Source organism: Sinohyriopsis cumingii, unplaced genomic scaffold (genome assembly GCF_028554795.1).
Source record: "Sinohyriopsis cumingii isolate HCF-2022 unplaced genomic scaffold, ASM2855479v2 utg002966l, whole genome shotgun sequence".
NCBI lineage: Eukaryota > Metazoa > Mollusca > Bivalvia > Unionida > Unionidae > Sinohyriopsis > Sinohyriopsis cumingii.
Window position 1 is genome coordinate 95,438 of NW_028316354.1, and position 25,528 is coordinate 120,965.

A 25,528-nucleotide genomic window follows, 5' to 3' on the forward strand; every position below is an offset into this window, starting at 1 on the left:
TCAAGAAGAAATTAGACTTAACCCAAATTCAATGGTTTCACTACCACAAACATGTACATACTAGTATTTAGTATTGACAGTATGCATTCTTACATTTGTACAGGTTTACTGTTGAATTCACAGCACGGAGCGGAGGTTTCCGACAGGTCGTTAATGAAAATAGTGTCTGGTTGAACCAAACCTACCTCGGTCAAACGGATCAGAAGGTAGTTGAGTTTAAGTTTGACTTCGAGGTCCCAAAACACTGTTCTGAGAAAAATATAGCTGTGGTGTGCACATCGACCGATGTTCCACTGAAGATAGAGAATGAATTTACCAAGGTACATCACGTCAGTTGATTTAAGATCTTCATAGGGACTACAAAAACACATGCAATACAAGTTAATTAATGATTTTCATAAGGTCTACAAAAAATATGCAATCACAGAAAATTAATGATCTTCATAGGGACTACAAAAACACATGCAATACAAGTTAATTAATGATCTTCATAGGGACTACAAAAACACATGGAATAACAGTTAATTAATTATCTTCATAGGGACTACAAAAACACATGCAATACAAGTTAATTAATGATTTTCATAAGGTCTACAAAAATATGCGATCACAGAAAATTAATGATCTTCATAGGGATTACACAAACACATGCAATACATGTTAATTAATGATTGTCGTAGGGACTACAAAATCACATGGAATAACAGTTAATTAATTATCTTCATAGGGACTACAAAAACACATGCAATACAAGTTAATTAATGATCTTCATAGGGACTACAATATCACATGGAATAACATTTAATTAATTATCTTCATAGGGACCACAAAAACACATGCAATACAAGTTAATTAATGATCGTCATAGAGACTACAAAAATACATGCAACACAAGTTAATTAATGATCTTCATAGGGACTACAAAAACACATGCAATCACAGAAAATTAATGATCGTCAAAGGGACTACAAAAACACATGTAATACAAGTTAATTAATGATCTTCGTAGGGACTACAATACCGTTGAAAGTTAAATACCTCAACACTGTTATACCTTTAAATTGTTTTGCCTAATTTTATATTCTTCAATTCAATTTTAAGAGTTTTCTCAGGCTATCTAATATGAGTATCCTACAATTCAGCACTCCGGGCAGGATAAGAAAAAAGCCAAAAGGTACGGACATAGTTGGGATAGGAATGGCTCTCTGTTTGGTGTGAAAATGCACGATATTTGCTTCGTGGAAGCCCTACTTTTTCCAGCTGGAATTAAAAAATTGAAAGAAATTTATCTCTGACTCCATTATAACACCTATCTATTATACATCAGAAACATTTACCTGAAATGTTCAAACGCGATATATATATATATATATATATATATATATATATATATATATATATATATATATATATATATATATATATATATATATATATATATATATATGTGTGTGTGTGTGTATGTGTGTGTGTGTGTGTGTGTGTGTGTGTAAAATGAGGAAATGGTATCTCAGTATCTACAATATATGATATAAAACAAAAATAATTTACCTAAATAATTGTTATTCCATATATCTTGACAGAACAGAAAAATTAAATTTTACGCTAACTGAAAGATCACCATTAATACCTTGACGTAAAATTTCGAATATGTTTTTCCTCTTTGAAAATATCAGTTTATCCGTATTTGTACTACAGGTCATAGCTTGACGATGTGCATTACCATATCTGTCAGTTTACATTTGAGAGCAAAACGCAGGAGTGATATAAAGAACTACAATAAATTATATTAAATACAACTCATACAGGCCTTGAAGGTTTTGACTAACGACTACTTCAGCAATGTATATCGCTCTTTAAAATTTGCTTTTATTCTACAATATACTTTCAATTATTATTATCATTATTATTACTGGTAGTAGTAGTAGTATTGCAACCCTCAATTGTCATAAATATACCATATTATGAAAGATTGGAAATGAAATTTGGAATGGTTTTATGGTCAATGGGAAAACTCATTTCATTGTTTTCTGCCTGTAGTTAATTATCGTATTTCATTATATATTATTATATTGTTTTATTTTATGTAACTTATATATATATATATATATATATATATATATATATATATATATATATATATATATATATATATATATATACATATACTCAAATGGGTAATTATTTTATTGAATTTATGAAATAAGTTGAATAACGTCTAGCTTTTGCGAACCAATTCTAGCAAAAGCTGCACATTGCTTAACGAGTTTCATAAATTTAATATTCAATCATTACACATTTGAGATTCTTTTTATCACTAGTTTTATCTCAGTAGAAATTATTTAGATAGAAAGAAGAACGAATAATTTCGTTCATTCTGACAGATGCTGTACCTTTCATTTGTTGTACTTAAAAATAGTCCCAAACAAAGCTGAAATAGCAAACGTATATTATACATTTTTAATAACTATAAATCAAAGAATAAGCGTTCATCCAAATAAATAGAACATTTTACTAGAGGCGAAACATTTGTCAGCACAAAATGTCCGATGCTTGTGATGTCACATCCTTTAATACGGTGCACATAACCTGTTTGAGTTGGACTACACAACACAGTGACAGAGTGTACATTTAAATTCCACATCACAAATAAATATTACATTGTTGCGATATTTTTGTGAAAAGACTATTCCAGGATTAAAACATACACATATTTACTGTAATGTATTTGTGACCGGATATATGCAGTATTTGATAAGGAACATTGGATTGTACAGAAGACGTAAATTAAATCTCTTTTTGAGTCGTACTTGCATCACATATTTACCGCGTAAATATGCTGTGGTTGGATAAAGTTCTGTCAGTTGAGTAGACCGGTTTATGTCTACATTCTCTTGTGAACAAAGTTGAATTTTATTTACGTCAGTAAGTTCACATTTAAACCAAGCTTGTATATTGGGTGGATTCCATGCTACAGATATACCACCCATCCAACCCTACCCCTATCGTCGTTATCATCTAAGCAATACTGGTAGTTTTACTTGTTATTGTTCTTGTCTTGGGAGGTTTGATATGGCTCATGTTATGATATGTTATACATGACATAACACACTCCTGTGGGGGTAAATTGGCGATATTGAAACAGACAATTTTTTTACAAATCCCTTTCGCGAGTCGAATATAAAAAATGGCTGCCAAAAATATTCAATGAAAACAAAAAATTCCAGAGGGCGGGGTTAAAAAAAAATGTTTTCTCACAATCGTAGCCAATCAGTAAAGAGAAGACTGTACAATAATTGAATGTCCTTATTCGGACCAATCAGAATAACCTAAAGTGATTTGTTCACATGGGTAATATACAAACATATGAAACTGTAGGCAATGTTTACTATGTGACATATATATATATTGCATGTTAATAGAACCAGCATTGAATCACTATATCTTTTTTGCAGTCGCCGATCAACATTACTTGGGGTGGATGGACAGACACGATATCTGGGATGAAGAATTACCACTTGGAAATATTCAAACTCGCTGCTAATCTATATGGCAACCTTACAGAAACCACAGCCCTGGAACCGGTTCATTCTGCTGATATTAACCATACCCAAGGAAACACTTACAATTACACCCACATGCCATTAGAGAGTGGAATGTACTCTGTTCTGCTCCAAGCAACCGATATGGCCAATAACTCTAAGATCGCTAGGCGCCTCGTTCTCTATGATCCGACTTCAAATATAAGCACGAACGTGGATGAAGTCAATTCATTGTTTGTGGCATCAGCAGTTCCTGAGACGGGATATATGTGGCATACAGCAAGAAATGGAACAAAGACAGAGTACACAGTTCAGTGGACGAATCATTTTCTCAATAAATTCATCTATGATAGAAAACTGTTGAACAAAGTCAGTGCCTATCCAATTCAGTTCAAAGAAATTGAAAGGGACGGGATCCTAAAAAGCCAAAAGTAGGTTTATTAAGGGCAGTGAGGGTTATTTTGTTTTTGTTGTATTTACGAGATAATCTGAACATAATACCGGACAAAACTTTGCTTCAACTGCTCTTGAAGGAACGTTCGTTCGATTTGAGCTGCCAGTGTCTTTGCTATCAGCGTTTACGTTGACATACTAATGGTTTAATGTACGAGTCCGTTTCAATGTCAGTGCACATCATGAGAACTAATATGTGCATGCAAACCGAATACTTTAAACTCATCAAATAATGGCACTTATATCCATAATTTCTCCTTTCAGAAAATTGAACCACCTGCTCCTATAACTTCCTATCAAACAATACGTACTGAAACTTTACGGATACACACTGCATGTACACAGAAGAGAGAGAGAGAGAGACTGTTCGATTTCAAGCATCTAAAATGACTTCTCACATATAATGGAAATCAATACAATACCCCTTTTCTCAGACATAATATTCATAGAATGAAGCAATGAAGAACTAATGAGTACAGAAAGAAATATTAGGGAAATAATAATAAGTATGGCAACATTCATGAACACAGATGGACGAACAGTCATAGACTTTGGATTTACGGAGAGCTCATCAGGAGAAACATTTGTTTGGACAATGTTGCTCTTTATTAATACATTTTATGGCATGGAAAGAAAAGAACCATAGCAGTGGACGCAGTATCTGATGCAGACAGCAATTAGAGCAAGAACATGAACAACGACAACATTAATAATAATAATAATAATAATAATAATATTAATAATAATAATATTAATGATAATAATATATAAAGTATATATATTATATTAATCAAGTGTATTTAATATTTAATATAAAGACACACACAGACACACACACACACACACACACACACACATATATATATATATATATATATATATATATATATATATATATATATATTAGCCGACACAAATGTTAGTTTTAGCAGTAATTTCATTACATTGAAAGATAATATTATTGCAACACAATATCCAAGTTATACATATATGTAAAGACTGACTGGATGTCCTAGAAAATGGATGCTACACACTTCTCTTAGAATCATCAAGAAGAACCGAAAATAATATATATAGCTGACTTCGGTACCTGTTCTTCATAACATATTTATATCGTGTTATCCATACAAAATACAATACTTATGAAATTATTTCTTTTTAATTTCTGCTAATTTTTGTAAATGTACAGATTTGTCTACCCTGGATTTGATGACAATGAAGGTGAAAGAACTATCGAAGAAAAGCCGAATAAAAATGGCATAGTCCGCTTTGAGGTCAATGCAATTTACACAGACGACACTGATGAACCGGCTAATGGATGGATTAACGTCAGTGGACTATCCGAACGTTATACATTTAGTGCAAGCCTCAGAGACGGGAAGACTGCGCGAATTTGGGTGCGAGCGCACGATGTTCTAGGCAACATGAAGTCCGATAACACGGAAGTTCACTTTGATTCAACGCCACCTTTGTCGCAAAGTTACGTATTTGTCAAGAACCAAAACGGGACCTACAATCACACATCCAGGTATAATATATTGCACAGGTTGTGCAAAATATAGTCATCTCTCCTTACTAACATTCATGGAACGTAACGGCAAGCGATTTTTTTGTCAATTAGGTCTTTAACTCAAAGGTCAAAACTATACGAATATTCAGCTATAAAAGTGCCTTGCTTTTTTAAGTTATATGAAAAGGTTTGGAGCTTTGTGAATGGTATTAACTTGCTTGGATTTTGTCATGTCTTTTTCAATCACCTTAACGGATAAAGATTGTTTGCCGAAATTAACTTGGATCAAAATTGTTGATAGATGATATGATATCCTCATTGACAGAATGTTCTTCATATTAATGTTGTGGCAAACAATATCTGCAATATGTTCATGGCTTTAACGAGCTTAATATAAATATTTGCTCTCTGAAGTATTTTCGTAAAGTTGTGCCTCAGCATTTGCCCTTTCATGGCGTCATTTCTTTGAGATTTTGCTAATGTAATCTGATCATAATTTTTAAAACTTTTTACTCCCAAAGATATTCTTCAAGCGTATGACAAATCATCCTATTTTTTTCAAGTATAGAACGATAATTGTATCTTTTTCAGACTGGTCTTCTCTGCATGGGATACTGATAGTGGTGTTCATAAGATCGGATTCAGTCTAATTCGCGACGACACAGGGCATGTTCAGTACAGTGGTTATGCCAGCGCTTCAGTAAAAAACGTGAGTAATGTAGGGAAGACTGTCATTCACATCTGTTTTATGTACAATTCTAGGATGTGTTCTTAAAGGTCGCCTAAAATGCTTGATTGAAACTTTTGCATGTTGAACACTAAGAATAAATGCGTAGTAGTTGACACAAAAGATAAATGCCTATCAGGCATTCATACGGTGGATACTTTAATGTCCGAGTTAAAAGGTGTGTTTCATATGATTTACCTGCGGCCTAATAGAAACTAAAAACTCAAAATATGTATCGAAACGATGTGGTGTTAACTGTTACATTTTATTAAATATGTTAAAACATTTACAATGATTATTTTTAAATTGTTGTTAATGTTCAATGTTTCCCATATTAAATACAATGTAGTAAATAAACATCACTTTCGTGAGTACTGTTGCTATGGACAAATTAGGATCATTCAGATTCAGATTCTGAAGCTCCACATATGTTGGTTTTCGAAGGCGAACGTGGAGTTGAAACAATGTAATCGTGAGCATACATTGCAGTGTACAGCCAATCTATGAATGAAAATAAATTTACTTCGATTATGCGTAATACGTACATTTTATAGATATCCTGCAAAGAACAAGAATGTAAATGTGTTCTTGAGAAGTGTTTTATCGCTGCCCAGATTCTCGACCTGGACAACTGCTGGTTTATGATGGCAAAGGAGGACTTAGACAAAGTAAACGTAACTGTCAAGGTCACAGTTTACAACCAAGCACTGTTAGAAAGCAAGTTCGTAGTTAACGTGAGTATCCTAAGGCATTATTACGAGTCCATATAGAAATAAAGGCCACTCCTCCATATCAACCGATCTGTCTAGTTTCATGCACTATTGTATGCTTCCAATACATATTTCGAACATGGCTGTGTACCATTCCAACTGATTAACTTAACTGACAAGGTATTTTATTTTTTGCATTTATATTACCTACTAAGAAAACAAAGCAAACAGTAATATGTTTACAATGTTTATTGCAATATATAAACTTAATATTTGCACTTCTTGTTACTGCTAGCGCTACTTAAAAAACAATGTGGTATTATAGTTCATTTTCAGCACTGAAATGTATAAGAAAACAAATTAGTTTTTTTGAGCATGCAATTACCATGAAAAATTAATTTATATTTAATATTGTATCGTTATACTTGATGATATCAACGAGATTTCCTTCGTGAATATTGTTCATATACAATTCATGGGCAACGCTGAATTTGTGACCCATACTGAAAATAGTATCACGGAAAGTGACTTGGCATGTGTAGATTAAGTGAACTATATTACTACATAATTCTGTGTGATCTGAGGATAAAAATAATTCTGATTTCTCTACAAATAAGTGTTTTTCAAGCAGTAATGCCAGAAATTATATTTCAACATATGCTAAAAGGAATCTAACCATTTTAGATCGCTTCTTTTTCCAGGTTGGCAAAATTCATGAATTGCATGGCCTTGAGAAATGTAAGTAGACACTCCAAACTTATGTCATTCTTTTATTAAGAGCTTTAATACACAATGTTTTAAAGTTTATTCTGAATTGCAGATTAATAATTAATGTAGCAATTTATTACCAAGATTGAGATCAAGTAAAAGTAATCATGTGCATGTTAAGATATTTGTCAGGCGACAATGAGTTATGCCATATGCCATATCTCTATATAATTTTCAAGGTCGTTATTGACACTGCAAGATTAGCAATTTATTTTCATCCATTGTTTTAGATTCTGGGCCAATGAACATTCGCGTTACTGAAATTAACACCAACAGCGCCCGGCTTGAATGGGATCTTCCTGAAACCGAATCCTGCTACGGACGGACGGATATCGTGATCGTACTGTACGTAGATGATGGCTCAACCAGGGTGTACACCGTCAGCAGAAACACCAAATTTGTAGACATAATCGGACTGGATGCATCGCGGGACTACAAGGCGGTTTTTAGCCTAGGATTTGAGGGGCAAAGGCTTGGAAACTTGCCTTACACATTCAGAACAGGTTGATACAGTTAACTGAAATTATCAAGTAGTGCTTCATCTGTGTGAAAGTAATTATTATAGTATGTTTTCTATCTACCTCAACTGTTAACCAAACAATGTTACTGTTAGCTGTAAGTTTTGCCTCAATCTGAATTTAAAGGTTTCATGTTTTCAAGTATTATTCCCTGTACAGTCTAGTTGTCGATGGATGGTAATTTAACCATACGGCTACACAGTCTAGTAAACGGTGTACTAATCCGTTTAGAAAATTTAACTACTTGCACTTGTAACTTCAGATCGCATCAACCCATCAATCAACAAACGAACTCAGACTTCACTAATACGCATTGCATGCGCACCTACTAGAGAGAGATAAAGAGAAAGCAAGCGAGCAAGCGGGAGAGCGAGAGAGAAATAATTCAACAAGGAGATTATAATGAATTTAAAAATAGGAGGACAAATCAATAGAAATGTTTGAAGTCATATGCTATATCAATATGATTATTATCATTATCATCTCTTTCAACTATTGTATCTCCCTCTGTTGCCATTATCATTGCTTTTATTACCATTATTATTATTAGTAGTAGTAGTAGTATTATAACAACAAAATATTATTTACATTTTTAAGCCGACGAAGATAAATCTGCTGCAGTTGGTGGAACTGTTGGAGGCGTAATGGGTACGTACGTATGTATGTATGTATGTATGTATGTATGTATGTATAAATGTATCACAGGTACAACTCGATTTACCAAGAAATTCTACCCTCTTCCAGTAAATTTTCAAATTAAACATTAAGAATCCTGTCATAAATGGTGCAATTTAACCATACTGCTGCACAGCCCAGTTGTCGATGGATGGTAATTTAACCATACAGCTACATGGTCTTGTTGTCGATGGATGGTAATTTAACCATACGGCTATACAATCTAGTTGTCAATGGATGGTAATTTAACCATGCGGCTACACAGTCTAGTTGATGATGGATGGTAATGTAACCATACGGTTACACGGTCTAGTTGTCAATGGATGGTAATTGAACCATGCGGCTATACAATCTAGTTGATGATGGATGGTAATGTAACCATACGGTTACACGGTCTAGTTGTCAATGGATGATAATTGAACCATGCGGCTACATAGTCCAGTTGTCGGTGGATGATAATTTAACCATGCGGCTACACAGTCTAGTTGTCAGTGGATGGTAGTTCAACCATGCGGCTACACAGTTTATTTGTCAATGGATGGTAATTTAACCATACGGTTACATAGTCTAGTTTTCGATGGATGATAATTAAACCATGCGGCTACACAGTCTAGTTGTCAATGGATGGTAATTTAACCATACGGCTACATAGTATAGTTGTCGATGGATGAATTTATATATCGCTGGTCCATTTTTCCGCTTCAAACTTTAAAGTACTAAAGCGGCAAACAGTCATATCCGATCTTTCTTTATTTCATCCAAAGGGAGATTTAACATAAAAAATTGCATGTATATTTTATACACATTTTAATAGGATGCATGCTACATCTAAGATGAAACTTGTTATTCCATGGCATTTGTATGATAAAATTATTAAATTTACATCTGTATCATACAGAACAAAATGCTAGTTTACGATGCACATTACAGTTTCTATTCCAGTCACTTATTCACAAGTATTATCATTATACGTATCATCGACTGCATATATCCTGCTATTCCAACATAAATTCAATGAATTGCTGAACGCTCCATTTCATTAGCCTCACGATTATCGTGCACACTGTGCTCTCATCCTTTTTGGAAACGAACAAATAACCGCATTGGTTGATGCGCTAGTGCATGAGAATGATGCGATTCCATATGTGTGTGTGTGTGTGTGTGTGTGTGTGCAATAAGGCATAAAACTATCTTATGATAGAAATTTGATATGCCACATGAAGGTAGGAGATATAAATCAAACGAATGATTAGAATCAACAGATGCTTTCTTTTTGCTTCATAAAATGGCATCTACTCTTCGTTTACATTGACTGACAGAATGTGTTGCTAACTTTGTTGCTAACTTTGTTTCAGGCAGATGTTAGAAAGAAACAGAATAATAAAATTTCAATTACCCAAGCACCATTCACTCGAACATTCGACATCACTTAAAATATTCCGTTACATCTCGCCGCAAAGTCTTTTCTTGTTTACAACACGCAAACTTCAAAAAATCGAAAGGTCAAGCCAACATAGCGGGCCAAAAAACTTTTATTTTGTAGACTCCTCCTATACAATTTGTTTTTTCAACTGCAGCGGCTGCAATCATCATTGCTTTGGTCATAATAATAATAGTCTTGATTAGAAGGGGGAAGCTTGAGCCTGTCCGAGAACGCTTACGTCCCATGACTGTCCGAATCAGAAAGACGATTAACAGACTCTCAAGACAAACGCATAATGTGAGTAGATTTCCGTATATGTACAATAGTCCTTATCCTGTAGTATTTTTAGATATATGGATAGATCGATGGATCGATGTGGATGGATGGATATACCCAGGTTTGTGAGATTTTGAGGCAAAAGTGTCTGTAATGAGTTTATATTATGCCTAAGACGATTACTATAAAACTATTCTTAAAACATCATCTTGACAGATTTCCAAATACAAATCATTCTTTACTATGTATTTTCACATGCACAGCAAACAAAATATGTACTTCAGAATATACGTATAGACTTTACGTATGATAAGATGACACTAATCAGCAATTTTTGTTTCCTTTCTTTAGGAAAACGAAGAGGACGAAATTTACATATACGGTGCAATGACTTTTGATGATCGCCAGGCTTGGCACATAAGTAGAAATAACGTCACTCTCGAAACCTTTGTGAAGAGTGGCCATTTTGCCAACATATTCAAAGCATCTGTCTGTTGCAGCACAAAGAATCAAGCGATTGCTGTCGCCAAGTGTCTGAAAGGTTATTTATTGTATTACTCTCTCTCTCTCTCTCTCTCCTATCTCGATCACGACTGAGATATTGCTATTGCATATCGTTACTATGTCATTGTATATTTTAGTTACAACATCTGGTATTCAAAAAGTTTTTATGAGCTAAATTTAATGATAACATTAAAACGTAGAATGGGAACAGAATACTTGCGCCCCACTAGCTCGTATGTGTATTTAGTTCTTTTAATCAGATATAAGGTTTAAATAAAACCAAATTTTATACTTCAATATTTGTTCTCAACAGAGGGCTACTCTAACAGAGACAAGGAACTGATGATAGCTAAAATTAATTTTACCGGTACTCAACTCGCAGATCATCCAAATGTTCTCCGGTTTTTTGGAGCTGTTTTAGACGACGATGCCAGTAAGTTACCTAATCGTTTAAATTAATCCACAATTATAATGGTTTGTATTAGAATATATCCCCTGACTATATCCATATGTATTTACACAAATACCTATATCTATCTATCTATCTATCTATCTATCTATCTATCTGTCTATCTATCTGTCTGTCAGGCAAAATACTATAAGACTTAGCCTTTAGTGTGCAATTAACTGTAAATAGTGGCATTGCTATGACACAATTTAATTAATTTACCAAAGAATAGCTGTTAAAGGCATATTTGAAACGTCATCTGATAAACGTTTCTTTAACGTTTGTCTGTTGCATGAAAATCCTAAAAACAAAATGTCTCCATGTAGTTTCTGAACTCATTTTTTTTCCTGATATCAGTGCCAACTCTAAAATGTTTATCTTGATTTTACCTCCAAGATTTTCTCCATACAAGATCAGAGTTGAATCCAGATAAGAGATAAATAAACTGAAAATACGCCACCCCCAATCAAAGCCGTACCAAATGAAAGAAGTGTCAAAGATTCCCTCAGAATAGAAGCATGTTAGTATGTATAAATAGGGTTGTACGACACACCAACACAATTCAGACTACGTGGTACCAGTAATAGGGGTTAAAATCTGAGTTTGGTATTAAGTCTCAAACAATAACGTGTGCTGGAATTGATGGATTAGAAAAAAATATTTTTTATATACTGAAGAACTATTGTTGTTTGTCTTGAGTAATGGTTCATCCGCTTTAGCATAGATAATGTCGGAACGAAAAGTTCGAAATACTCCCTAGAAAGTCTAAGTCCTTGATTTTATATTTGCATTTTTGTACACAGTGGAACCAAAGTCAAGTTCAGAACTTACTGAAGTCCTGTATAATCGAAGTTAAGTCCATACGAACTGCCGAACTCACCCACCCCCATCATTCTGCTTCCTGCAACCAATATTACATCGTGAGCATTTTGGCATTAGTCCCCGAGTTATCTGATAGAAAAGTCCAAAATATTTACAAATCGTTTGCCTTCTGCCCAACACGAATGACAAAATGGGAGTCATCCAGTCCTTGTATTTTCGGTGCAGTTGGGAAAATTGCATACATTAATTGTTTATATAAAACGTTGAATCCCGTTTCATTGGTACGTCGCTGAACTATGCATAGGCATACTTACAGTTACACGACATACTCTTAAAGGTACATCAGATGAAAAGGTCTTCGACGAATAATGAACGTTGGCCCTAACTTTAGACTCGTACGATGTCTAACTTGTTCACTGATTATTTGAAGAGAAGTGAATATTTGCCTAAAGAAACTAATTTCTACTGAGATATTCAAGGTTTCAAGTCCTCTGTCTAAGGATAAACGTTTTAATTTCCGTCTTTATCTTACTCTACATGTCAAACTTTTTGATGATAGAAAGGTAATAATTATGGAAGAATAAGTGCTACTGAGAGTAGCATATGTGTTTCTAATTGACAGGGATGAAACGTAAAGAAATACATTACCTATTAATTAAGTGTGATCTGTTTATACTAGTAAATTAATTTATACTATTTAATATGAATGGCATAAACTTTATATAAATTAGGCTACGGGAAGAACGTGTATTTTGTAGCTGTTTGGGAAGTGAGGACGGATGACATCAGTTAAAACAATCAAAGAAAATTGAATAATTTAATAGCAGCTAAGCATTTCCACATTCGATGCGAAATTCATATTTCATCAACATGTATTTAAGTACATGTAAACCCTGTCAAACAGCAGATTGTTGATTCCAATGACAACATTGTATGTTACGCTGATAGTTTGTTGCTGCCATAGTTCGTTTTGGTACAGAGACTATTTTCTTCCTATACACAGTTGGCCCGTTCATGATCTATGAGTATTGTGAAAATGGAAGCCTAAGACATTACCTGGAAAGCCAAAGAAATAACGTAACCATAGAATTGCAGGAGAACCTATACCGCTTTGGATTGGATACCTGTAAAGGAATGGAATTCCTTGTTTCCAAAAAGGTTGGTACAATATGAATGTCAGGGTATACAGATTTTATCAAACTTTTATTTCAAATTACAGCTGCTTTTTGCAGTTGAATTAGCATCATAGCAGATATCTCAGGAAAATCAATAAAATGAAACAATTTGATACTTTACCGTTCTTTGGGGTTCGTTAAAAGATTATAACGTTACCTTGGATGTTTATGCTGACTATAATATCGCCAAAGTTATTTCGCTTTGACAATTTTTGAAAATATGTTTTAAAGACAAAGAGTAAAGCACGTTTGCATACCATCTGGTATATGCTATACACAGTGGTAGGCAGCTAGCCATTAAAACTTTCGTATATAAAGTGATATTATCACTAACATCAAATACAAATATTAATATAAAAAGCAAGCTAAAATAAAAATATTGCAATGTCCAGTTTGTTCTTGATATCATTTCGCCTATCCGTGGACTTACAGTTTTCTGAGTTCATGTCTTTAAAGAAAATCAAGAAACCAGTCATTTTTCATTGTTTTTGTTAATTCAAGATATTCTAATTATGGAGTTACTCGAATTTCATTCCACATTCCAAATTAACTTTCCCAGATTGTTCACCGCCGCCTTGCTGCGAGAAACATTCTTTTGAAGCACTTAAATGAAGTGAAAATTTCCGGGTTCGGTCCCCAGAATTATGAACTGGATGATGGAGATGTGGAGTTGGGAAGGAAGGTCTGTATTTTAATAATTATAAAACAAACAAAAACTGATGCATTGATAATCCATGGTCTTTTAAAAATATCTAAAGAGTCCTTATTACAAAGAGTGACTTTTGTAGAAAACGATCGCATTGTAAATCCTGTTTATTTCGTTTGAATAATATTAGTCATTCATCTTTTTCCATTATGATTAATTTTATCACTTCTTAATGACATATACATCTTTTTACCAGAATGTCATAATATTGTATATTTTTAAAGTTTTCTTTATTCTTTATATATATATATATATATATATATATATATATATATATATATATATATATATATATATATATATATATATATATATATATATATTCTTAAACGTAATTTACTATGAATATATATTCTAGTTGGCCCAAATAGTATTCCGATGAGTAAATCTTATTTTCTGCAAACAAAAATCTTAACGTTTCTTAATATTGCTGTATATGACATGGTGGACACGTTTTTCAAAAACAAATTACATTTCATGTTGCTAATTTCGTATTTAATTTAATTTGACACAATCTGGCTTCATGATCTCAGCAGAGAGTATACATCTCAATTGTCTAATTAGTCACGTTTTTTACGATCATTCTCCACTAGTATGTTTGTCATCCTCATCATTAATTTTTAATTTTTTTCATTTTATTTATTTATTTACATATATAGGAGAGGATTCCAATGAAATGGATGGCACCCGAGTGTATGGAGAGCACCGCAGGCGCTACAGAGAAAAGCGACATGTGGTCATATGGTGTTGTCCTTTGGGAAATATTCAGTCTTGGTCAGTCTTATATGTATTTCACCGTAGGCTACATTGCTCCTAGCAGAAAGAAGAAAAAAATACCATATATATATATATATATATATATATATATATATATATATATATATATATATATACATACATGCATATATATATAGATATATATATAGATATATACACATATATATACATACATATATATACATACATATATATACCTATACATATCTACATATACATATATACATATACATACATACATATACATACATATATATATACATATATATATACACATATATATACATACATATATACATATATATATATATATATATATATATATATATATATATATATATATATATATATATATATATATATATATATATATTCAAGCCCATTCACTTAGTAATGTAGTTATCTACCTACATATTGGCTTCCTTACATGATTTGCTGTTTTAGACTGTCAGACAAACAAGTTTTCGTAGGTAGTGCTACTTTAATAGAGCCAATCATATGTGACTGTATCATATGTTAGTCCCTTACAAGTAGATAATTGCAATGCCAGTAGCTGGTACAGGAAAGTAACATTTCCATTGGTCAGAATGTTACCACGTGATCAAAACGAATTGCGTTCATTTCTATATGAACTGTAAGGAGAACTACTTTTCCACTTCTATAAACAGAGTCACGTGTACAGCATAAGGTAAACACCGCCAGTTAAGGCAGACATGAAGTAAGCATTAAAGAAAAACAACATTCTGACAAACAAACAAAAAATCATTGAAAAAATTTGGCTTCCATTGGTTGAAGGACTGGTATTATGATGACCTCAGTGCGATCAAGCTGGACATCCCAAGTGCTATAAATAGCTACGTAACAGAAAAACCACAAACATGTATTACTACGCTCAATTAAGATTTCTGTTTTTTAATGATGCAAACAAAATAACATAACAAATAATTAAAATTTCAATTATAAGAGTTTAACGTTGTTTTTTTTCTGAGTTCATCGTGGTATAAACTGTCAGTTGCCGACTCACACAGCTTACATAACGCCCTTCGGGCGTTATTTGCTGTGTGAGTCGGCAACTGACAGTTTATACCACGATGAAATCAGTAAAAAAACAACTTTAAACTCTTACATAATACATTTTCTGGATTTTTTCTGGATAATTGTTAAATAACGAAAAATGTTACAATAAAGTCATTCAGGTCGTGCAGGCATTCAACAGTGACTATTTCAGCAATAGGTGTTAATTTTAAGACTTTGTTCTGCATACATTTAAATGGCAACTACTCACTTTATTCGGATTTTCTTACATCCATACTTCTTTGGAAGGTCGTTGTTTACACGTCCCGAGAAATACATACGGAAAAATTATTGTTAAAGTGCATGTACATGTTTGGATGAGATCAGCATGAAGGTGTGATCCAGTACAATCTAAACTGAATGTCGTGCACTGTAATGTCACAATGAAAACAATGCATGTTGATAAACAAATTCGTACTACCCTATTTTGTGACAATTAGTCTCACCAAATGTAATACCTGGCCAGCATTGGAAAAGTCCAAAGCGATCAATACTTTTCGTCTGCAAGTTTCTTCATGACAATTAAAGTGCAGAGCATTCAATAATCGGTATTGAATAGACTATGTTTAAACAAAATTAGTATTTCATTTTAAAACAACACTTTTAAATTTAATTCAAGAAAAGCATATGCGCATACGTGACCTGTATGATTTTTACTATGAATGTATTCAACAGAAAAGCAGAATTGAAGTCTAGACAAAAATAAAGGCTTATTGAGTTCATTCTGTTGACTTTTGTGAAGTATGATAAAGGTAAACAGGAGTGATTCGTTGAGTTCTGGAACGGTCTTTTGCACGAAACATTTCGGTGATTTCACTCGTACGCAATTATCTGCAATAAATGCAGTCTGGCCTATGCTGGTATGTTGTGTGTTGTGTCTAAGTTAGTGCATAACAACAAGTAAAATAGTCTTGGTTCATATGAACTTACTATTAATGCACCGGAGAAGTAAATCATTGAAGAAAATGTAAAAGGATCTCAATTAGTGTAGTAATGCCATTACGACTGCCACTTTCAAGCGAGCTGCCTCATGCATCGTTCATACAGCCGTAAAGATGATAGCTGATATGTAGTCTTGTTGAGTAGGGTATGATAATATGATAATCCCTGCCATCTTGAAATTAAAACTCCTTAAAATATCAATATTGAAAATAAATATTCTCACATGGACCACATATCGTGAGTGATATTTTCGCTGACAGCTGTTTTACATATATGGCGTTCGTGCTACTGCAAATAACTAACACACTCCATCTTAGTGAAAGGAAGGAATCTCCATACTTTCTCCCATGTTGCACCGCACAGTCTAATTGACTAAATTCTGATAACAATTCGTTAGCTTGTTAATTCCTCTTGTAGATGGTGATTACGAGACGATAGTTTACCAAAGAATATATTGTTCACTCATAAAAGCCATTTACATGGTTACCTATGGAAGATCTCACAATCAATGCAGACAGCATTTTATAATAAAGAAATATTAATTTTGTTACCATCTGTGACCCCAATGGAACACGTGCATAGACCATAGCACGTTAGTCTCGACACGGCACTGGTTGTAAAAGTGCCACCAAATATATTTCTTCGACATTTGACATACCGTGTCTTTGCCGTAGTTCCAAATATCGGATGCAACTAACTGAACACGCATTGTTTTCATTTATAAAGACATCAAAATGATACAAAATATTGATTTTTATAGCTCTTCCTTATAATTTCATTTCATATATTGAAACTGGGACAAAAGTGACTGTCTGGTGTTTAACAATTCGTTGAGAATGAATTTAATTTACTACAATTTGTTCAAGAAATTGATTGCGCACATGTACGAGGTGGCATACTGCTGTGTACCACCATCTTGAACTTAACTTATTTCAGACTATTGACTTGCTCAGCGTAAGCCTACTTTTACGTAACGCAAGAAATTTCACTCATAATAATTTTTTCCTTATTTTTGTTGCTACCTTTTGTCTCCTCTCTACACTTTACAGTGGAATAAATTATTATCTCATTTTAACTGCAGTTTTTTGTGTCTCTTGTCTATTTTATATTAGCTAATGTCAAAGATTAAAGAGGGTAACTATATTTATGTTAGATTGTAAGGGCGTTCGAAGTGAATCAATTGTTTTAACACTCGTCCTTTTCAGACTAAACTTACATTTCAGATAGATGAACACATTTGGTTTATTCAGGTCTTCCCCATCATTTTTTATTCATTATTATAATGTTTTAATCTCAAATAGGTTTTCGAAATCAATCTCGGAAAACCTTGGTAATGAGTATTATTACTTCAAGTCACAATGACAGCATAGAATCAATTATGTTTAACCATTAAAGTCTCTAGTCTAAATGGACCAAAACATAGTCAGTTGATCTTCCAATTAGCCTAACAGGATGTGCTGCTTGAATGAAAATGTCAATAATTATGTAAAGGTACAATTATGCATCATGTTGATATTTTTGTACAGGAAAGACGCTTAATTCATTTCAGTAAAATATACTTGCTATTTAATTTTACCTTAAAAGTGCTGATTCATAGATATTAGTACAAACAGACGCAGAAAAATATTGCCTACATTAGTTGATCCGGACGTCGTAATGAAAATAATATAGGCGTTTTATTCTCAATGTAGACTTCGAAGATTTTTCGACAGTTTAGTCAGCGGCTTCTCGACACCCGCCTCTTGTATTCGTATTTCACGACGAATCATAAAACACTAAATTGCTGTGAGGCATCAGCTGTCGGTTTATGCAAAATAATGTATTACTTACTCTACAAAATCTGCAGTTTTTCACGCGAATAACGAGACTTGATTCCAGGGTCGGCTACTGAGGACTGAGAATGAATGGAATAAAGTTGCTGCTGCAGTCCCTCACCATTGCTATTGTGATATAGCTGACTACTTGCATTGTCTCTTTTGAAATGTGCTCAGGTAACAAAGTATAGTAGTAAGCTTTGATATAGTTTTCCGTCTGAAACGTCACACTTGTCATACATTTGCTACTCAATGGTATTATACTGGTTTTTTTTATATAAAAAAAACATGTGCTTTAGAATGTGCTACAGCCATCATATGCCTTAAACCAAGAGAAAATTACGTTGTGTGTTTCATTGTGTAAGTTAGGAAATTCACCGATGAAACTATGTGGGCACAATCCCCCCACCACCACCACCAAAATAAAAATCTATAGCATGATGGGAAATAATACATTTCAAAAGTTCTTGGACCTTAACTATGTTCCTAGATAATTAGTATAGGAGAGGGAGATGCAAGACCATTTCTGTAATTATTATTAGGGCAGATCTATTTATAGTTCTTCAAGAGTGTTGGCTTTTGTCTTTGTCGCCTGAATGTTATTATAACTATTAATATATATCTTTTTCTACAGCGGGACTCCATTGCCTTTTTGTGATTACAGCTTAATATATTGTTTCTATACAGGCGAGACTCCGTATCCCAATATCAAGAGCCGTGACCTACCTGCAAGATTGAGAAAAGGAGAACGTCTTCCAAGACCAGAGCTATGCGATGACACGTACGTTTATTTTTAGTAATTTAACACTGATCAGAAACAACAACAAATATTTACATTTTAATGTCATCAGCAACATGCGGTAAATACATTATAGACAACACGTTTAAAACGTAAGATATGGCTACACTTAATGTCATGCAGTAAGTGAAGGATTTGGTATGTAGTCAAAAAAACTCATTAGTATTAAACCCATGTCCACGTAAAACTTGTTGCATGCCTATTTGTGTTCCAGTATTCAAGTTTTCTGGGTACGTTCTCGATTTTCATACAGTGTCTTGCTTGCGACATGCTGTATTCAAATATCACATTAATGTGCCTGCCCAGATCACCATCATGATACTTCCATTATCATTATTGTACGAGAAAGTGACAGTAGTAATAAAATGAAATGAGACAGACAGACAGACAGACAGACAGATGAAGTACTGGTGGTAGCAGGTTGTTATTCTAAATGTGTTCTTACTTCAAGGAAGTAGTAATGAACACCAGTTTTCGTTGTTAGAGGAATTTGCTACACTCAGTTATTTTCTGCTACTTCTACGCAAGTGATGATGCTCCTGTTGCTGCAGTTTTTGTTGTTGTTGTTGTTGTTGTTATTATTATTATTATTATCGTTTTGAGCTTAAAAAATTTAATTTTTTATCTTGAGCTAATTATGTGTTTTAGAAAATAGAATAGATATTATGTTATGTTATTTGAATATCAAGCAAAGCAAGATGTCTTAACTACTGACATATGCAAATTTGGAGAAATAAATATGTGCTAGGCGCCTGCCAAAGTACAATAAATTTTCGATCCATAATATAATTACATGGTAGGTATCGCGGTGTGATACGAAATTCCGCGGTATATTCCTGTACAAAATATTTCATGGACTTCTGATTGAAAACAAAGATATGCTATTAAGTTCGTCGATGTTCAATTACTAATCGCCCTTTTATTATTTACTATATTGTGGATTCTTGCTATTGTGCAACTTATCAGACATGCTTTGCTAAGATTTTTTTTTTATATATCGGATTATTTCCTTTTCTGTCCTCTGCTTGGTAACATACACTTTTAACCACAAGCTGCGACATATTTTCCAAATAAGAAGATATCATATCGTAAACAGTATATGAGCCATTCTAAAATCATCAAAGAAAATAACAGATGGCCTTTTCTTTCCTGAAAGGTGGTATAATTTGATGCAGAGAACATGGAATATGTCCCCGGACAAGAGACCAACATTCACCGAGATGAGGGAGGAGCTTGGAAAACTGTTCATTCAACCTGCTGGAGAAGATTATTACTACTACGAACGCTAACCAATTTGTAATTATTTTCAGTACGATTATTTTCTAGCCGCTGTGAATGTTTAACTCATTGTCGTTAAAAAAGTGATGTAAGATACCAAGGAATAAAGTGTTTTTTAATAGACACAACATGGTGCTCTTTGTATGTTTACAACATTTGTTCTAATATTTCATGGGATACTATATGATTACCTTGGTGCTTGTGACTATCGATGATATAGTCATTTCTTGAGTATAATAATCTGTGTATGTATTTCTAACGGCATCGTATACTCATATGCTCAAATCATCATGTATTGAAAGGCACCATAAACTTTGATAAAATTCTATTAGGCAACAATATATAATCCTTTACTGGACCTGTAATTATCTGTAAATACATCGTAAAAAATCCACAATACGATATTGCAATGTACGTATCTTCATTATAACAACTGTGATCCAGAGAAGTTTTTCGAAAGACTACGTCTCTGAGAAGACCAGCCTTGCACCGAATCACGTGATTCAAACTAAGCTTTGAACACTTAACTCTTCAAGGTAGCTGTTACTTCATGAAAAATTTCATGGTCAACCTCCACGTAAATATTTGATTATAATGCTCTCTAGCAGCCATGATGAAGTCCTCTGACATATTCTATGTAATGATTTCAAAAAAGACACATTTATTTAACAAAATGGATTAGCTTTCCTGCAAACTAGATCGACAATTAAATTGATTATACAATTAAACAAGAACCGTTTTAAAATTTACATACTAGAGACCTAAATAAATTTTTCTGAAACCTTTCCGCATACTTATAAAAAGTCGTAATGTATACACTGTATGGTTGTAAGATAAGGACAGTATACTTCAGTTTGTTTTTTGTCTTTAAAGGTTTACTTTGTTTACAAAGATATAGTCCGGAGCTGCCCTATCTCTCACGTACCATGTATTACCTTCCTGTCATATCAGAAAACTTTACCTCCCAACACTGACCTTTTTTTCATTTGATAAATGTTCTTCCTAGGAGGGTGGACTTGAATGCATGAATACGATTACAAATAAATGTCATAAACATTATCATGTGCAATTTCAATTTCGAGATCTTGTAACTGGTCTGGTGTTTTTTTTTAAAGAAAATCATTTTCAAATTTAGCATACAATTCAATACAATGACCTGGGAGCAAATGATGTCCGTAGTTAGTATCAAATATATGCGTAGTAAAAGGCGGGTATTAACTGCCCTAAAGAGAGCAGAATTTGTAAGCGTTCAACAAAACAAACGAAACTAGGTTACACACACGCATAGCTATGTTGCCCTACAGTTGCAGTATATAACGGTTATGTTATTAAAACATCAACAGACCAACTCTCAAGTGACAAGTAGTGGATTTTAATAAATGTTTTGCACATCTGGCTGCTGGGTTTATATGAATGTGTCTGAGTAATAATATATTATATTGAGTTCACATCACGCGATAGCCTGATTCGGTGTGTCAAAGTATCAGATCCTATGGTAAAATCTGCATTGAACTAAACAAGTCGACCAAATTAGTTATAATATATACGTGATTATCTTTTACTGACAATACTATTTACATTTATCAGGTATCAGGACATTCTTGTAGATCTCCATAAAGCTCTTTCGATAGCCTCTGTTAAAACCTTGCCACACGACACTCTTTGAAAGATGGAATATGCCAAAATTGTCTCTGAAGTAGCAGCCTGAGTTAAAAAATTAATAATCGTGTTGCTGAATGCCTAATATGAAAACGCTTTCCGTTCAGCAATGTCAAACTTCTGAGGTATTTGTAATAACATACACATATAGATATTTGTAATAACACATACATAGAGATATTTGTAATAACAGATACATAGAGATATTTGTAATAACACATACATAGAGATATTTGCAATAACACATACATAAAGATATTTGCAATAACACATACATGGAGATATTTGTAATAACATATACATAGAGATATAAAACTTATCTCTGGATACGTATATAACTTATATTGCCAAGTAAGACAATCATTTTAATCGCAAAATATTATTAATGGTACGAAAACAATCCATTCCTTGCCAAGCGTATGCAGATGTTTTCTACATATATTCAAAGCACGAGTCATTTAATAAACTTTAAAGCTACATTCACCCATGAAATTGATGCATGTACACTTTAAACTTTTGTCCATACAAGTAATCCTTCATGCTATACAAATGCGATTTGAATTAATACCAACAAAAATAATGATAAAATGTATATATAATATGCCTGAACTTTGAATCAGTTTGATTCTTTTATGTCTGATTCCCGTGGTTCACGTATTCTGTCAGATATGTCGTGTTTTGTCACATCCAATCTTTATTTTAGGTATTGTTGGTGCTATGTGTAATTTTTCAATTTTAGATTACTTCATTCATTTAACTCTAAAACAAAATATATGTAGTAGGAAAATATAATACATAGCATGCGTGACTAAAGTAAATTCGCTGTAGTAGCAGCTTTCCTTTGAGCGGAGAGAATAAAACACTAAATGTCATTATACAGGAAAAGCAAATACGATTTATTATTTTCGCACTAGTAACTGAGCCCGATTGCTCTGGATGTATGGCGAGAGATTTACTGATAGACATGTAAATGTTAGCTCATTCAATCACAAAGAAGGTTATCGAGAGTTTCATGTATTCAGGTCACAAACTCACAAGATACATATCATGAAAAGAAACCCAGTAAAATAGTATATTGATGACCACAAACGGTTTCACATTGATAACGTAAATATATTCATGGTTAAAGGGAAAAATAAATATCTGTACATTTTCCAAAACTGCAAAAATATGACAGACTCGTGCAAATGGCCCGCATACTGAATTACCTAATGTATCAAGAAAAGTAGCACCATATTTCCGTATAGGGTATGTTGTATACGTACACATACAAGTTGCCCTGACAATTGTTTCTGTTTAGAACTATTACTAAATGTGACTATATCTCTTATCACTCACGTCATTAGTGCATAAGTGCAAACAAATGAGCGGCCTGTGAATATAGTCCACTTATTAAATTACCTTATGTATCAAGAAAGAGTCGCACTATATTTTGCTATATGGTGTGTGGTGTATGAGTTACTCTGAGAACTGTGTACATTTAGAACCAGTATGTATGTGACTCATGTGTCCAAATAAAATGTTATGTGTGAGTGATGACGGAAAAATGTAAATTAAGCATTATTCCAATGGATTGAAATCAAGATAGAATAACATAGAGATTTTACAAATATTAGGACTGGCAAATGATTCACATACAGGTAAAAAGAAAAATAGGATAAAATGAAGAATATAGATGTTTCTTGGAAATTTGGTAAGAAGTGAAGAAGTGTTGTAATTGGTGGCAGAGAAATTTTCGAAAGAGCATATACTATCTCACAAAGTAGATCATAGCTGACTTTACAGCCATAACAATTAAACATAAATGTTTGATTGTTTATTGGCTATACTTCTAAAAACCTTAACGTACCGTGTTTTGTTTTTCTGACCCACTATCTATCAACTGATTGTTTTTTTTCCCGAGGTGAATTAAGTCATTCTAGGGTGGAATGTTGTAGTTTTTGCTGATTAAAATTTGATGTCATGCATTGGTGTTTTTCCTTCACGGAATCATCACTAACAAACATTTTAAAGTGTAGCAATCAAACATCGTTTATATGTGAACATTAATTTTCATCTTAGTAAATGTTTTGTGCATAAGTGCATAGTCCATTGAGGATTTGTGTAAATGAAATATTTAAAATTGGTGTCAATGTCCTCATGACTGCATCAGTATATTTGTGATGTGCAATACCTTTTACCCTGTTGTATTCATTTCCGGTGTATTTATTTTTCAATATCTTTTAATGACCTATTATTTACAGCTGCATATAATTTTTGTCTTTTTACAATATAAGCTCATATTTTGTATAATCATCATCATCTCTTTAGCCTTCCTCATTCCAATTTGTACCACAATAGAACATTTCCTATATTTTTGTCTTCCTCATTCGATTTTGTACCACAATAGAACATTTCCTATATTTTAGTCTTCCTCATTCCATTTTGTACCACAATAGAACATTTCCTATATTTTAGTCTTCCTCATTCCATTTGGTACCACAAGAGAACATTTCCTACATCTTAATCGTTTTGTTCTTTAACTGCAACAGTGTTAGATTAAGTTTTGTTCTCGGTAAAATCTCGCATAATGTACGTTAGAATCCTTGATTTATTCTGTAACATTCTTCTAAAAACGTAAAATGCTCCTTACTACTGGTATTTTTCTTTTGCATTTTCATTCATTTATTTTAATGAAAGTCTTTTTGCCAATAGTTAAATTATTCATCACATCCTTTCCCTTTCACAATTACCATCTTTGCTTCCATTTTTATTCGGGCCCCGGGTGGCAGAGTGGCCAAAAGGTTTCGCATCACAGCCATCTAACCTCAGTCCACGTAGTTTCTATTCCGTTTCGACCAATGTGGATATGCGAGAAAACTCACCAGGAGCTTCCCTTGGGTCAGTGGTTGAATCCGGGTTTTTTCCGGGTTCTTCGTCCATCTAATA

General features: G+C 33.3%; 1 protein-coding gene across 4 annotated transcripts in view; it reads left to right on the forward strand.

Annotated features, from left to right (window-relative positions):
• Positions 1 to 21,069, forward strand: part of LOC149769943 (uncharacterized) — a 35,016-nt gene extending 13,947 nt beyond the window's left edge. For 2 of the 4 annotated variants that reach the window (XM_089949630.1, XM_089949633.1), the window contains 16 exons: positions 104 to 320; positions 3,456 to 3,973; positions 5,185 to 5,523; positions 6,097 to 6,214; positions 6,787 to 6,966; positions 7,644 to 7,680; positions 7,941 to 8,213; positions 8,826 to 8,876; positions 10,481 to 10,623; positions 10,954 to 11,143; positions 11,420 to 11,539; positions 13,380 to 13,534; positions 14,111 to 14,233; positions 14,917 to 15,031; positions 19,552 to 19,645; positions 20,820 to 21,069. In XM_089949630.1, the coding sequence (XP_089805756.1) occupies positions 104 to 320; positions 3,456 to 3,973; positions 5,185 to 5,523; positions 6,097 to 6,214; positions 6,787 to 6,966; positions 7,644 to 7,680; positions 7,941 to 8,213; positions 8,826 to 8,876; positions 10,481 to 10,623; positions 10,954 to 11,143; positions 11,420 to 11,539; positions 13,380 to 13,534; positions 14,111 to 14,233; positions 14,917 to 15,031; positions 19,552 to 19,645; positions 20,820 to 20,952 (2,806 nt within the window). In that variant the 3' untranslated portion in view covers positions 20,953 to 21,069. The remainder of the gene's footprint in view (positions 1 to 103; positions 321 to 3,455; positions 3,974 to 5,184; positions 5,524 to 6,096; positions 6,215 to 6,786; positions 6,967 to 7,643; positions 7,681 to 7,940; positions 8,214 to 8,825; positions 8,877 to 10,480; positions 10,624 to 10,953; positions 11,144 to 11,419; positions 11,540 to 13,379; positions 13,535 to 14,110; positions 14,234 to 14,916; positions 15,032 to 19,551; positions 19,646 to 20,819) is intronic. The other 2 variants (XM_089949631.1, XM_089949632.1) reach the window with 2 other exon arrangements.
• The last annotated feature ends 4,459 nt before the right edge of the window (positions 21,070 to 25,528 follow it).